Here is a 14673-nt window from a genome sequence, read left to right on the forward strand (position 1 = left end):
TGAAGGCCTGTTTCTTCCAAGTTTCCTTTAGTTGTACACTAAGCCTGTTTGTTGTTCAGAATGCTTATTTTTATAACTATTTCTCCTCCCTTCCACAGTTATTTACTTAAATGATATATATGTACATGTGTGTGTATATATATATATTAAAAACACATACATTTACTGATTGAAGATGTAACTACACAGTGCATGTCAGAAAAGAGTACAAAAACTGCTTGTCCCCAGGAATGCATACCCTCTCACAGCTGGTGCACTGCAAGTTTGCAGAAAGCAAATGCAGCTTGTTGTGTGTTTTTTCTTTCTTACACGCTCAGTTAATACGTTAAGAAACAAGGAACAAGAAAGCCAGCCCAGACTGACCTCCATATAAATTCAGAATGAATCCCTACTTTTTATTGAGCCAACAGTCTATCAATGAACATCCATTGTTTCCCCACCACTCCCAAAATATGAAACTATAGCTGTTCTCAGTTTTAATTTTTTTTTTCTTTTTTCTGCGACTATTTTCTGTGTCAGAATGGATTCACTGTAACCACCATTTCTGGCTAGCTCTAAGGCCAACCTGAACTTGCTGAAGAGCTTTCCTCTTGGAATTGAACTCCGCACTCTTGCATTATTCCAAGCTCAAGTAATTTTGTGAACTTGAAGGAAGCTGTGTTTTTCTCTGTTATCTTGCTTGGCAATGCAGACCGCTGTTGGGTAACAGTTAATCTTAACCTTATTTTTACACTTGATGGTTGAAACGGGAGAAGTGGAGAAGACAAGACCAGGCTGGTAACTGGGGAACAGTCATTCTTGACCACCTTGTGGAACAAGGTGCAAATTCCATCAGGCTTCAGAGAAAAAAAAAAAAAGTAAGCAAGAAACAATTTTCTCAGCATAAAACTAGGTTATGATAAACATTGCTCATCCAGGTCTGAAAAACTACGAGACTAAATCTAACACCTGGAATGCCTAAAAGAGAACAAAAGAATATTGCTTACATCACAGCAGAAAGGTTGCTTTAAAGAAATTCAGACCTGTGTCTCCAGCAAGCATGCTAGACCTACGTTCACTGAATTAGGGGGAAAAAATTAGATAAGTGAGTAAACAGGACAGATCAGAAGCAGTTAATAGCCTAGAAACAGATTTGGAAAAGGCATGGTGACTCTAACAAAACAGCATGGAAAACCTTGTAGGTTGGGTACCATATCACATTGCTGGATGAGGAAAAGCAGAAGCAGGATGAGGAAAAGCAAAAGCCAAACAAGACCATAAATTCATGACAGATACTAGCTGCATTGCCTGATGAATTTTTGAGACATGCTCAAATACTATGACTGGAAAACAATAATCTGTAAAATATAAATGAACATTTTTCTTTTCAGCCTTTTTTTTTCTTGCAATTTACAGATTTCCTTGCAATTTAATCTAATTTATTTACATTAAAAAAAAAATCTGAGTGAATTTATGCTATCAAGATTGGAAACTCACTGCTGTATATGCATCCTTTTTGCATATCAAGATATAAAACATTGCTTCTGCAAAAGTCTGGATGCAACTAAGAGGTCAGAAGGAAACACTCATCCATAGAATCAAAATGAACAAACTAAAAGATTTACAGCTCCAACAGTCTGTCCAAGTAGCATGGTTTTACCTCCTAAGTAATATAAGTCATAGAATTTCACTTGGTTATGTCTGCATTCAATTCACAGGGTGAGAGACTTACTCGAATTGTGAGAAATGGGAGAAAAAAATAGAAAAGAAATCAAGGAAATGAGTACTAGACTTGGCATGGCAGAATAACTGTGAGTTAAGCAGATGTAATGAAGGCAGAGGACCACTTGAAAAAATAGATGTCTGCATAGTGAGTGGAGGTCCTTGCAAAAGACCTGATAAATCTGTAACACAAATACAATGAAGAAGCACTAGGACAGCAAGGGAATAAGGAATGATAAAGATGAATTCCCTCTATACCTAAAAGTGAACTAAAAATATAGTAGAAGCAATACAGTAGCTGCTAGGTGAGCACACCGGAACTGCAATGCCTGCATTTTGACCTCTGGGTCTGATGTAAAATTAAGTTTCAAAAAGACAGAAAGGTAAAATGAGCTCGGCCTTCAGATGGGGCTCTGATGAAGGGCTGTTTGCTTTATTTATCCATTCAGATTTTTGCCACTTCTGCTGGAACAGTATGAAGGACAATCACTTAAAGTGCAATGAAATGAGTGCCTGAATGTGAACAGATTCAAAGACAAGATCCATCATGCCCCGACAAACTGTAATGCCAGAACCCTCCGCCATCATCACTCTGTCCGGAAACTGCCCTCAAATATTTGAAACATTCCTGGAATTAACAAATAAGTGCTGATTTGGCCTAGCTCCTTGCTTCCTGGTATCTCTGGCTGGCACTGACTTACAATGGGTGGTATTGTTATGCTGGAGGAATTCTTTTGCTTTTCTTCTTAAATTTCCCAGTGCCAGCAAGAGGAAGACTGACTCATTTCAACCAAAGTGACTCTTGAATCAAAGACCTGAGTAATTTAAAGGAAGTTTTTGTTGTATGCTTGGTTCATCATATCATTCATTGCTTAGATTATTAGGCTTCTAAAGATACAATCAAGCAGACACAACCATTTCTGTTATACTCAGGTACGCATTATTTTTATATTGAAAAGTTGGACATACAGAAACAGTTACGGTGTAGCCTTCTCTAACCTCTCTATCAAAGCCTTTCTATGCTATCTGGAAAGAGCTGTGTAGCACAGTATGTTTAACTTCTTAGAAAACGACAGTAAGAAAGTAAAAATGACAAAAAATATTTGTCAGTTCCCAAGTCATTGAAGCTGCAGTGCTCAGAATTTGCTTTATGCAATATACATAAATGTCAGGTCACAATGCAAAAACTGGAAAAGGAAAATAGAATACTTTCTCCTGTTGTGCTTTGGTCCCATAAAAAAGGCCATAACTCATCACTTAACTGGTGAATGCTTGCTGAACTAAACAGAATAATGTATTTCAAACATCTTTTTAATGAATAAAACTCAATGTAATACTACAGATATCTTCTCTGCTTTTTAAAGCTCACAGATATCGAGCTGTTTGAGGTGAAGTTCATCAGAATGTCTATAGACCATATATCTATATATTTATTCACACATTTTCACAACTAGCTTCCATTTGCAAGGATCCTTCCAATTATTACCTAATCAAGGCTCACAATGGCTCTTTCAGATGGAAAAACAGTGGCAAATGGGTGATGTGATCTGCTCAAGAACATAATAAGAAATCAGTCAGAGACAGTACTGTTAGAAACTTGGATCACTGGGAATCTTTCTTGTGTTTAAAGCATGCTTTCATTATCATAGAAAGCGCTGGCTCAGAACACTCATGTTTCTTTAAGACAAATAAAGTGCTGGTCCTAATATTCAAAAGTGTCTAGAAAGATCAAATTTGCATGAAAGACATGTAACATGCATGGTCCTTTTGCAGAGAAGAAGGAAGGACTGCTACGGATATTTAAATTATGTTCAAGGCTTAACCCCCAGGCCATTAGAACTGCAGATGCTAAATGCCAGTGCTTCCCTTGGATGCATGTAGGCACACTTGTATATTTTTACATATTTATACATAAACTATACATACTGTACATCTCTACATATTTGAACACACACAATATGAAGTGACTAATGTATGATTATTTGGTGGCACTGGTAGCAGCACTGCATACCTGGGTTCCATGAGTGAGCTCAACTCATTCTCTACTGGCCTAAGCAAAGAGCAGCTGGAAAGCATGAAAGTGGCATTCCTGCCATCTTGGCAGGAAGACTGGCGGCTACATTCCCTCTTCTCACATTAATCTCCTAACAGTCCCATACAGTGATCAAAAAGGGTTTATTTTCCATCACTGGGCTAGGCAGTTCAAGTTGAGCCTGAAGTATACTGGAGAGTTCAAGCAGGAAGGATGTATGTGTAGGTAAGAGGCACAACTAGGGGTTAAGAAACTCTGTGTTCTCAACCAGTATCTTCATGTCACCTGCTACCCATGTCACAGGACAAGACAACAATAATTATTCGCTGCACCTTGGAGACTGAAAGGCTTGCTGCATATGCATACGTATATTCAGGTATGTATATAAGGTCTCCTGAATAGCACATGGTAACATATGGGGATAGATGCTCCATTTAGCCCAGTTCTCTGTCTCCAATGGAGGCCAAGAGCATGCATCTAGAAGGAAAGGTATAAAAAGAAAGCAAGCCTCTTGTAATATCTTCCCAGAATATCCTCTTTCCTGTCAGTGATTTTAAAAAGTTTGTGGACTTTTATGTATACTCATTATACCTGCAGGTGGGGTTAAACTAGGCTGGTAAAACTAGTAAGCCAAAACATAAATGTCACTAAGTGGTAACAAAACACAAGCCCAGCTGTAAACATATTGCAATATTCTATTGAAAAACTGCATTGTGAACTGTGAATACCTAACTGAGCTGTTTCTTTTAGACAATACTATTTCTTTTTGCTACAGCTAGCCCCAGTGTCAGTCTGAAAAGGGCTGTATAACCAGCCAGCAGAGCACAGTGCAACATGGATAATCAAACCTAGATCTCAAAAGCAGAATAGCATCATGGTGCACCTGAACAAATAAATACTTCGAAGAAGCAGTGCTTATGAACTTGGGTAGGGTGCCATGCTGTCAGACCTATGCTGCTTCTTTTTCCTAGAGGTGGTTTATTCACTGCAGACTTGCATTCTCTGTACTGTGCTGAACTGTGCAGTGACATACACTTAGTGACTGGTTTTCTCCTCTGTCCTGGACTAACTTCCCCCATAAAAGGACCACATTGGTAGTACAATACCTAACGGCAACATCCATATGAATTATTGCAGCCTAGTATCTTTTGTTTAAATGCTTTCTGTGATACCAAGGTGCCTTTAAAGAGAAATTTGTCCCATCTTAAGAGGTCTACCCAAGCAGAATAAATCACCCTCTGATAGGGTCCATTCATCTTCAGTTATTTTAGAGAAAAAAACTAAAATTCTGACTTTCAAGTTTCCAATGTTAAGCAGGATTTTTTTACACATAGCTGAGAGTTTGACTGTTGGCTCACAAAATAGCGATGACCTGGACTCAAATGCTGGATTCCAGCATGTCAAGGCTTGGAGGAAGTTGAAACCCAAGCTCACACCAAACTTTACAGTCTTCTTCTGTAAGCATATGCTTGTGTTTCACTGCAGGAGAAGTGTGTGGTGGGAATTCCTCTAATACTTTTCTGCTGTAAACTGGCACTCTTTTCATCCTCCTCATCAGATAGCATTCCCAATACACAGATGGGAAGAATAAAACATTCAAGATCCCTTCCTCTACATCTACAAAAGGGGTTTATGTATGGATCCCATTAAAATTAGCAGAAGAATTGTGAAGAAATTTGTACTATGAAGAGAATACGGCTCTGAGTTTCAAAAACTCAACCATCATTTTCAAAAGCTCAAACATCTGGGCACACCTATCACAAAGAAACAAAGAAATAAGGAATGTAGCACAGCTTATTTTCCCAACACGAGGACATCTAGTCTGATAAACTCAAGTTGTCTTGACCCAGAAGCAGAAACAATTTCAAATTAAACATTTATGAGGTTTTGCTTTCACTTATAATTTGTTTGGATATTGAAGAAAAAAACAACAAAACTAGAATAATTGACAGATCCTCATACAGAAAGTAAAGCAATCCAGTTCTAACCGTTGTTTTAAACACAAAAGAAATCAATGTTATTCCCACTAGCAGAAACGGATCATGATGCTACTCTTCAGTCAGTTCAACCTCTGCTGTACCCAGAAGGAAGGTAGAGAGAGGACTTCTAAGCACACATTCCTGTTTTTCTCATTCCACGTTGAGAAATGGAAAGGACATGTGCATATGTTACTTCCCATGCATCAGAAGGTGCTGCACGTAGGGTGCTGCAGTGAACTGCCTGCCTACAGGGAAGCCTTAGGAGAAGCTTTTAACAGATTTCTGCAAGAAGAATTAAATAGTTCATCAGAGAACAGATGTGAGGGGAAAGAGCATTCATTCTTCCATATCCTGCACCTGTTCTGGCCTCATATAACCAGACGATTACAGCATTCCTGTCTTTTATCATTCTCAGAAGGGGAAGGAGTTTAAACTGCACATACCTCAAACCCTAATTTAACCAAATAAAATACCACTCAACCCTGTCAAATGCTTTATATGCATTCTTAAGCAAATGACGTAAGTTCTTCTTGAGTGAGGTATCCTATTTATTTTCACTTTAGACTGAACTGAAATCCTTCAAGTCTTTGCGCATGAGACAAGGTAAAGAAGAAAAAGTACTGCAGTGTGCTTGCCACATTCCAAATTACTGGGTAAATATAATTTTCTCTTTCAAGTCCGTTTTGCAGTATCAACAATGAAGTTTTATGCATTTCTGTCGTAAGTTAGTGAATAATGTTCTCGTCTTATCCCAGAAGTATTTTTTTAAAGTAAATGATAAGATTTTGTGCAGTTTCTTTAAAAATGTAAAACTCTGATTACAAAAACATGTACACACATACTCAGCTTACATCTGGTTAGCTATTCCCCTGAATTTTTAGCCTTACAGGACTAGTCACATGCTCAAAATTAAGTAAGTAGTGGTAAATATTCACAAGAGCAAGAACTATGTTTATAAGGTCCTTTATAAATTTTTCAGGTAAAGAAACCTATAAAAATTCAAGATACTATTACCAGTTTTTATATTACTGTCACTGTTCTTAAAAATATAACAAGTATATAAAGTAAAATATGTATGTAGTGTAAATATTGCAATATTTACAAATGCTGTTCCCAGTAGAAACAAGATACCCCCAAATCAGTGACATTCTCAAATTCAGTAAGAAATAAATCTCTTTTCTGAGCCTTTATGTATTACAAATTGCAGTACCCATCATACTACTTTTATAATTCCCATCAATAGCTTTCACTTTTGTCACTACTTTTGACATCAAAACTGAACTATTGACCAGAGAATTTAATTTGTTTTATATCTTTCAAACAGGAGTATAGAGTCTCTCCAATAGTACTCAGTTCAGAAGCACATGCATGTGTAGCCCAGACCAGGGCACACGGACATTACTGGAAGCATGCCCACGTAGCTAAATGGTCTTCGATGCAGGTTTATTGGGAAAGTTCCTGCAGCTGTAAGAACAACTGCAGTAAAGCTAGCGGAAGCTCTGGGCGTGGCTAGTAGAAATTAGAAATATTCTAAACAGACTGAACATCTCTTGCTGACACCTTAATTTGGATTTCTAAATGAGAAATTTCTTCCTCTGCTTTTCATGTGATAGCATCTTCATTTTGTCCTGACTTTCACTCAGCAAACTGCTCACATACTTGGTCAAGACCAGGAACATAAAAATCTGATGTTGAATCCTGAAGCACTATTCACTTCTTAACTTGGACAAAACTCCCTCTGAAATCAATAAAAGAGTACAGGCAAAAAAAGCAGCTGAGAATTTATCTAACTAGAATAACAGATGACGCATGATGACATGTCCTGTGACATTCTGCCCAGACTGGGAGAACTGACATGCAATAGGATTTTTTCCATGAGCCACCAAATGCCCTTTGAACTCTGTTTAGGAGGTTCTTTAGGCCTTTCACTGGAATTCAAAACAGTTGAAATGTTCATTGCCAAAAATGTAGACACCTTACAGCACTTCACTTTTAAATCTCTTCTCAGAAAGACACCTATGTACTTAAACTGCTCTCATCACTGTGCTAAGTGCTTTGCCCTGTAAAAAAAAAAAAAAAAAAAAAAGAGCAATCTGTCATCCTAGGTGCTGTTCTTCTAAGCATCCATGAGAAACAACAAGACTAACCTAAAACTAGAGTGTATTACTTACAAACCTTTTGTTAAATAAAATAAAATGTTCCACGGAAATGTTTGTATGTCTCAGCAAGCTCTTACTGTAGGAATTCTGCCCAATTTTTGCACAATAAGCATGGCACAACATTTTGTTGGCATGTTTGTTGTACTTTTGTACTTTATTAGATGCTACAGAAACAGTCCAGGCTGAAACCTTTTGTGTGGCTCATTTGACTCTTCCTCCATTACTTGCTAAAAGGCCAGTAAAGCTAAATGCATAAGCAGCAGAAAATCATGTTTACAAAAAATAATTCAGGCTCGTTATACAGTCAGCTGTTACTGGATGAATGGATTAATATACATTGAAAATTAGATGGCTTCAGTGTCCAGCCCATAATGGAAGATACGCGAAGTGGTACCAATGTTTATGCATAGGAAGTAAAAAGGCACACTTAGATCAGAATAGTTCTACATGAACTCCATCGTGTCAAACATAATAGACTCTCCTGACTAAGGGTCAAGAAGACCTGCCTTCAAGGAAAGCTAGTTGAAAGGCACTCATCTCCAGACACCCAAAGTGCAGCTTTCAAAATTAAAGAGATATCTAATCCATACAAGGAAAGGTCCTGAAGTAAACAACAAAAAAAATCTACGAACTGCCATATTTGTCTATATGAGAATTAAGATGTATTAGGCTATGGAAAAGAGTTTCTGGGAACAAAGTGTCTCTAAACTGAAAGACAAATTCTCTAGAATAAGATAATAGGGTTTCCACTCTTTGTCTCTTTTTGGAAACTTTCCTGTACACAGTTAAAAGCAAATCTGTCAGGAGCTGGAAGCTCTGCTACTAGCAGAAAAATTCCATGCAGCTAAAAGTAAAATGTATTTTGCTCTAATATCACGTCCAGTAAGCCAAACAAGGATTCTTTGCTTACATGGAAATCAGCATCTTCTTCATCATAATCTAGAACCCTAAATCATTGTTTGCCATGATACTACACACATTTATATGTGCAGCTGTGATCTCCCTGCCTAGCAGACAGTGCAATGAGAAGAGAACCAAATAAATCAATACACATAACACAAAACTATTATTCCTGTCCTCAGATGAATACCAGGCTCATGGTTCTGCATGCGACCTTCTGAAAAGACAAGCATTCCTGACAGAAAATACAGCTTACTACATAAATCCTAATGCTCTGAACACAATGTTAGAATAAAAAGCTCACACTACTTTTCAGGTAAGGACTATTCTAACTTCCTCCTTTACACAAGCAGGAATAGTCTTGGAGGGTAGTCCCAAGCACCATCGTACTTCAGACCCTACCAAGTAACAACAACAAAATACTAGGGAGCTTGTGAATGTTCCCCAGCAAACAAAAAGAAGAAACAGCGAGTCACTACCATCTCTCCTGATCCGTAGTACAGAGCCTTAATCCAGGAAAACCTTCTGACTTTCATGCCGAGTCTGAAAATACCATTGCAACTTTTGGATAAATACAGGATCTGTATGATGACGGTGGTGGATCTTGACTTTGCAGGTCCTTAACACAATATTTAGAGCAAAACCGTCCAAATAGCCTGCTTCTGAACATCTGCCCATTTAGCATGCAGTGCTTACAGAGTATATTGCCTACGCTCACAAGCCATGGCATGAAAAGACCCCAACCGGGCAGAAGGCTCACTGAGCACAAGCAAAATCCATTTTTCGGAAAGACAGGTCCCACTGCACTAGGCTTATTTCACAGCATCTTTCTTCCCTGGGTGAGAAGCCCTTCACCTCCATTTTAAGCAACTCAGAGCAAACAGAAGTCTATTCTGCCTTCTGCAACATGGCAGCACGCGACATTTTGAGTATTTGCTCTTCTCTCCACTGAAGATTGTACCTGCCCATACAGCAGACAAGGGGCTGAGAGCTCAAGGCTCATTTCAGCAGTGACCCTCAGAAGACGTTTGTTTGATTTATGTGCTGTGTCACCCCCTTGGTCTGATGAGAGCCCCCCCAACTCCCCTCCCTCTCCTCTCCTTTAATCTCTGCATGCTGTTATGCGAAAGGTGCCAACTTGAGAACAGACAGTTCTGAAAAGAAGGCAATTAAAAAAAAAAAAGCACCGTACTTTAGAAATTTAAACAACAAGCCCTGTGATCAAAATAATTCATAAAGGGAAGGATTTTATGAAGTCATTTCACGAGCACACAATGCTTTTTTTTTGCTTTGTTTTTTAAATAAATCCGTCAGTACACATGCCAAGGCAACACATCTGAATACAATATCAGCAGACACACCCTGAATCCCTGCGCCTGTGCTCTCCCAAGTTACAGCAAAAGCTAAAAGCTGGGCTTTTTGCCTACATCTTAACCATTATCAATTTCTTTCTTTAGTTCGGATGTGTTAGTTAAATTCCTTTTTTCCCCTCTTTCCTTCTCTGTCCTTTACAAGTGCTCCTTTCCTGCTCCCTTCACACACAGAAAAAACAGTATTTGAAAAATGGATTTTTCCCTTACTGACGGTGTCTGTTTAAAAAAAAACAAAACAAAACAAAACAAAAAAACACAACAGAAACCACACAACACATAAAGAGATCTAACTTATAATGAATCCCTCTGGCATAAGGAAGCCTGTTCTAATCTCTCTTTATCGGGTCTGAGTGATAGTTTTGCTCAACGAGTATTGACAGGGCCGTCCTGTTTCTCAGGCTTTCATTTTCCCTGAGTTGGAAAAAGGATACAGTGCATTTTCACATTCTCCAAGTCTGCAGTTGTTTTTATATAAGAAGCAATTTGCTTGGGTCACATCAGGTCAAATGGGAAGCCTGCCCAGCTCTTGGTTTTAAAGGAAAAACATACAGAAAGACACAAAAACACAGCAGTTTCCTTCATTAAATTCCACTCTACCTGCCATGGGCTTGCAGCCACAATGGAATTTCCCACCCTGGCTGACCATAGCTAAACTTTTATTTTTAGTTTTTTTTTTCTTCCCTTTAAATAAAAAGCCTTATTAGTTTTCTTTAAAGTGAACTTTGAGGTAAGGGTTATTAAAGTCAATGTAATTGTCCATTTAAAAAAAATATATAAATTAATAAAAGCCTACACAGAAGCCGGGCCAAATGCTGAAGTCCTTATTGTAGTCCAGACTCTGATCCATGTTACAATGCTGTAAGTCAAAAGTAACTCTTCCAAAGTTGCTGGAGTTGTGCCTGGGTAAAAGATCAGAATCTTGCCTCAGTTTTTTAACTCATTTCTCACTTAGGGAAAACCTCAACTGACTCCAGGGAGAGTTTGCCTGAGCTAAGCCTGCCTGTGCAGCACAGCATGAAGCCTCTCTCTGCGACACACTTGGCGTTCTGCTCAGCCCTTTCAAACTAGAAGCAGCTTCAACACCTGAAGAGAATGGCACCCAAATAAGTCCCTTTGTTACTAGTCAGCAATTGCAAAGGTTAATGGTAGCAGGAAAGCTTACTCCCAAGCAAAAGGAACGCATCCACAATCGCTCCCCAGACTCCAAAACAATCACTGAAACCTGAGGTGAAACCCTGCCCTGAACTGCAAGATGATGCTGAGGGAGTGACTCAGCATGTACATTTTTAAGAACAATAGATCATGAAGATGCTTCATTGATTTCAATATAGCCCTAAGGAGAAACAAACAGCTGTTTGCTTTGCTTTGACTGTGATTTTATTGTACACACATGTAAAGGAGAGAAAAAAAAAAAAGAGAAAAAAGAAAAAAAGAAGGGATACATCCTGAACCACAGGTGAGATAGAGTTTCTTTTAAGATGCTGAAAGGTGTCTAATTCAAATTCAGATCCATATAACTAAAGCATTTGTACCTGGACTCTCTCTGCTGAACACCCAGCTAATCCCAGTGTGCTGTTACTAGTTTGCATTTAACTGCAAACACTGTAATTAAGTTTGCAGAACAGTTTCCATTCAGACTGTTTGCCCATAACTTTCTGCAAAGTTCTTTTTTTCAGGCTGAAAGATTGGCCTCAACTGAATGATGCAAAATATAAGGCAAATTGGGGGCAGGTGGAAAGAGAGTGGTGGAGAACACGCTCAGCCTTGCATTACCAGCGGGTGGCCCCCTCCCTTTCTCACAATGTCCTCCACCCTGAAAAGTCTTTCAGCCTTTTCTACAATAAAGTCAAAAAAGAGAGGAAAAAAAAAAAAAAGAAAGAACAGTTGGCTCAATGCCCCTGTATCCTCTGTTTTCCAGACGCTCATGTATGAAACAATGGCAGTTTTGCCTGAATTGGGGCTAAGGACTGCTGGACTTGCCCTTTGAAAAAAATTTTTGGACTTACTATCGAGACTTCCATCCAGAGATCACAAAGTGCTTTGCGCCACTTACCACACTGGGCAGACCTTTGAAGCAGTTTGAGCTGTGTGATAGCAGAGTCACCTCGTCCCTTGCAGTGTCCTTTCTCCAGCAGTCTAAGAAATAAACGATATTTTAAAAATCTCACATACTCCATTCAGTTTCAAAGGCTGGCTAGTAGGAAACTGCTAAGTTCTCTTCATTTTATTTTCCTATGGTCAAATGCTTCTTTTCTTGTATTCTGTCTGCTCTCTCTGGTGTCTGTTTTTCTAGTTGATTCATCTATTATCCCTCTTTATATAATCAAATTTCTCTAGTCAGGCTGTCATTGTGCTCTGGCCTTATTGTACTCTGTCACCTCCAACTTCTTTCCTTCAGAAACTCCACAACCCAATTCCTCTTTAAAGTTGCTTGCTGAAGCATTTGCTCTTTCAGCATCTCAGTACGTTTATAAACTGGAGATTAGTTCACTTTGTCTGTCTTCCAAAGCCATTTGCTGCTTGAGACCATTTCATGAGCTTGTCTATTCATGTGGATAAACAAAAAAACCCCTCAACTATAATGTGAATTAGGAAGAGGAAACAGCAGTTGCATGGAACATATATCAGTGAGGGTGAAATTAGTAACAGTCACAGTTTTTATCAGTGCTGTCTCTGAACTATTCTACTATGACCCACCTTTAAATAGACAGCAGGATTTCACAAGTTAAAAGGACGATATTCCTTTTTAGTAGAACTGAGTGACCTACCATAACATTTTGCTAGTGACTTCAGCATTTCTATACTGAACAGTCCCTAGACTCACAAACTTCTGTCTAGATGATTAATCTGAATATTCCGCAGTTCCCCAGAGCGGTCCATTATTTTCCACAAAGCCTTTAAAACTTTCTACTAGAGTTAGGTTTTTGAAGTGACGTCTGGCTAACAGATGTGCATATTCTGGTACTTTTAGGTATCTTTCCTCAAAACAAGAGCCTTTTCACAATTTAAATTCAAGTCAATGACAAAACTCCTACTGATTTAAAAAGATATGGCAAACTCTTGTTAAAGGGTGTGGGGCCCAAGGAAGCGTATCAGATGCTTTATATGTAACATCAGTATACATAACCAAAGTCCAGACTCTGGATGTGTTCAGGTGACCTGTCATCTGACCACCCTACTTCTTGCGGACTTCGTGGTAGTATATTGAGTAGTAAGCAGCAGGATGACTTTAAATACACGAGGCCTGAGTTTCCTTCATACGAGAACTGATCAGTTATTCATATCACTGACTCGAAAATGTCCCATTCCTAAGAAGACAACTGCAATTTATTGTCTGTGGAGCTACTAAGAGTAAAATCTCTTCGCTATCTGAGGCAAGCATTTGGATACCTACAGAAGGATTGAAAGGTTATAAATATAAGCAACCTAGTTTTTTATTTGTTGTCATGAGTGTCCAAAGGAAATGCTGTTGACCCATAGAATAACATTAGATTTCTAAATTGTGTGGATTATTTACATGTTAAAAACATGGCAAAGGAGCTTCTCAACTGGGGAAATGTTGGCTGAAGTTAAATGTAGCACCACGAGCTGCGTTGAGCAGCTGAAGGCCTGCAGGACAGCCTCCTTACCTTGAAGTCACTCAAGATATGCCATTTAAACTGGAGTTGTGTCAGAGCATTTCCCCTCCTGTGTAATGCTTCAGAAAACTCTCAGAAGACGGCCAAATTTACAAGCCCCCCCAAGCCCCTTGGTTTTAAAGGCCTCAGGCCTGCAGAAATGCACACCACTGAAACCCTTCAGGTGTCAGGGCAGCTGGTCTAGATTCACACCCACCAGATGCAGAAAATTAGATCCTCTCTATGCAGTAATAAATGGTACAGAGTGGACAGAGGTGAGAACCTGAACTTCTTGCCTATCTTGTGGAAATCTCTGTGCAGTCAGTGGTTCATCACAGCCTAATGATCTAGCGGAGAGAGGGCTGCCAGACCAGGTGTGCTGGTGACTTCTTAAGGAATTCAGCAGAACTTCCCTGGTCAGGGAAACCGAGCAGCCTTCAACACCACAACTGACTAAATGAATGTCTTATAATTTTATAAATGACAGCAGGAATGACTGTAATTATGCCTATTAGCAGATAAAAATGTCTCTAAAGGATTGGATTGGGGGTGCTTATAAAGCAAAACAGGAAACGGGCTCATGAATGCATCTGTGGCGCATGGTTAATCTAAGCTGAAGCCTTGCATACATTCATTTTCCATGCCAAGCATGATCATCATAAGACTTGATTATATTCTATCAGTTCTGCATGTTATAGATTGAACTGCTATAGGAAACTGGCTTAAAATGATAATCATGTTAAGATATAGCATGTATTTCCTTGAACACGTGCTTAGGTCTTTTGAGTCCTTCAACCATATTCCCAGAATCAAGCCTTTAAAATGAATTACTTCATTATTTGTTTTGCTTAGGAGTTTTCTGAAGGCAGACTAGGAAAAGAAACATTTCAAATACAAGTTCTCTAAAATCTG

At 38.8% G+C, this 14673-nt stretch overlaps 1 protein-coding gene across 7 annotated transcripts in view; it reads right to left on the reverse strand.

The window, feature by feature from the left end:
* Positions 1–14673, reverse strand: part of LOC310892228 (uncharacterized protein) — a 421439-nt gene that overhangs the window by 161328 nt on the left and 245438 nt on the right. For 3 of the 7 annotated variants that reach the window (XR_014577958.1, XR_014577960.1, XM_083819691.1), the window contains one exon: positions 12198–12280. The exons of 3 other annotated variants lie outside the window; for them this stretch is intronic. Coding sequence is in view for 1 of the 4 variants with exons in the window: in XM_083819691.1 (XP_083675817.1) it covers positions 12198–12280 (83 nt within the window). In the remaining 3 variants the exon portion in view is untranslated. Of the gene's footprint in view, positions 1–10937; positions 11044–12197; positions 12281–14673 lie in introns of all 7 variants that reach the window. One more of the 7 variants, XR_014577955.1, reaches the window with a different exon arrangement.

Source organism: Anser anser (assembly GCF_964211835.1).
Source record: "Anser anser genome assembly, chromosome: 1".
NCBI lineage: Eukaryota > Metazoa > Chordata > Aves > Anseriformes > Anatidae > Anser > Anser anser.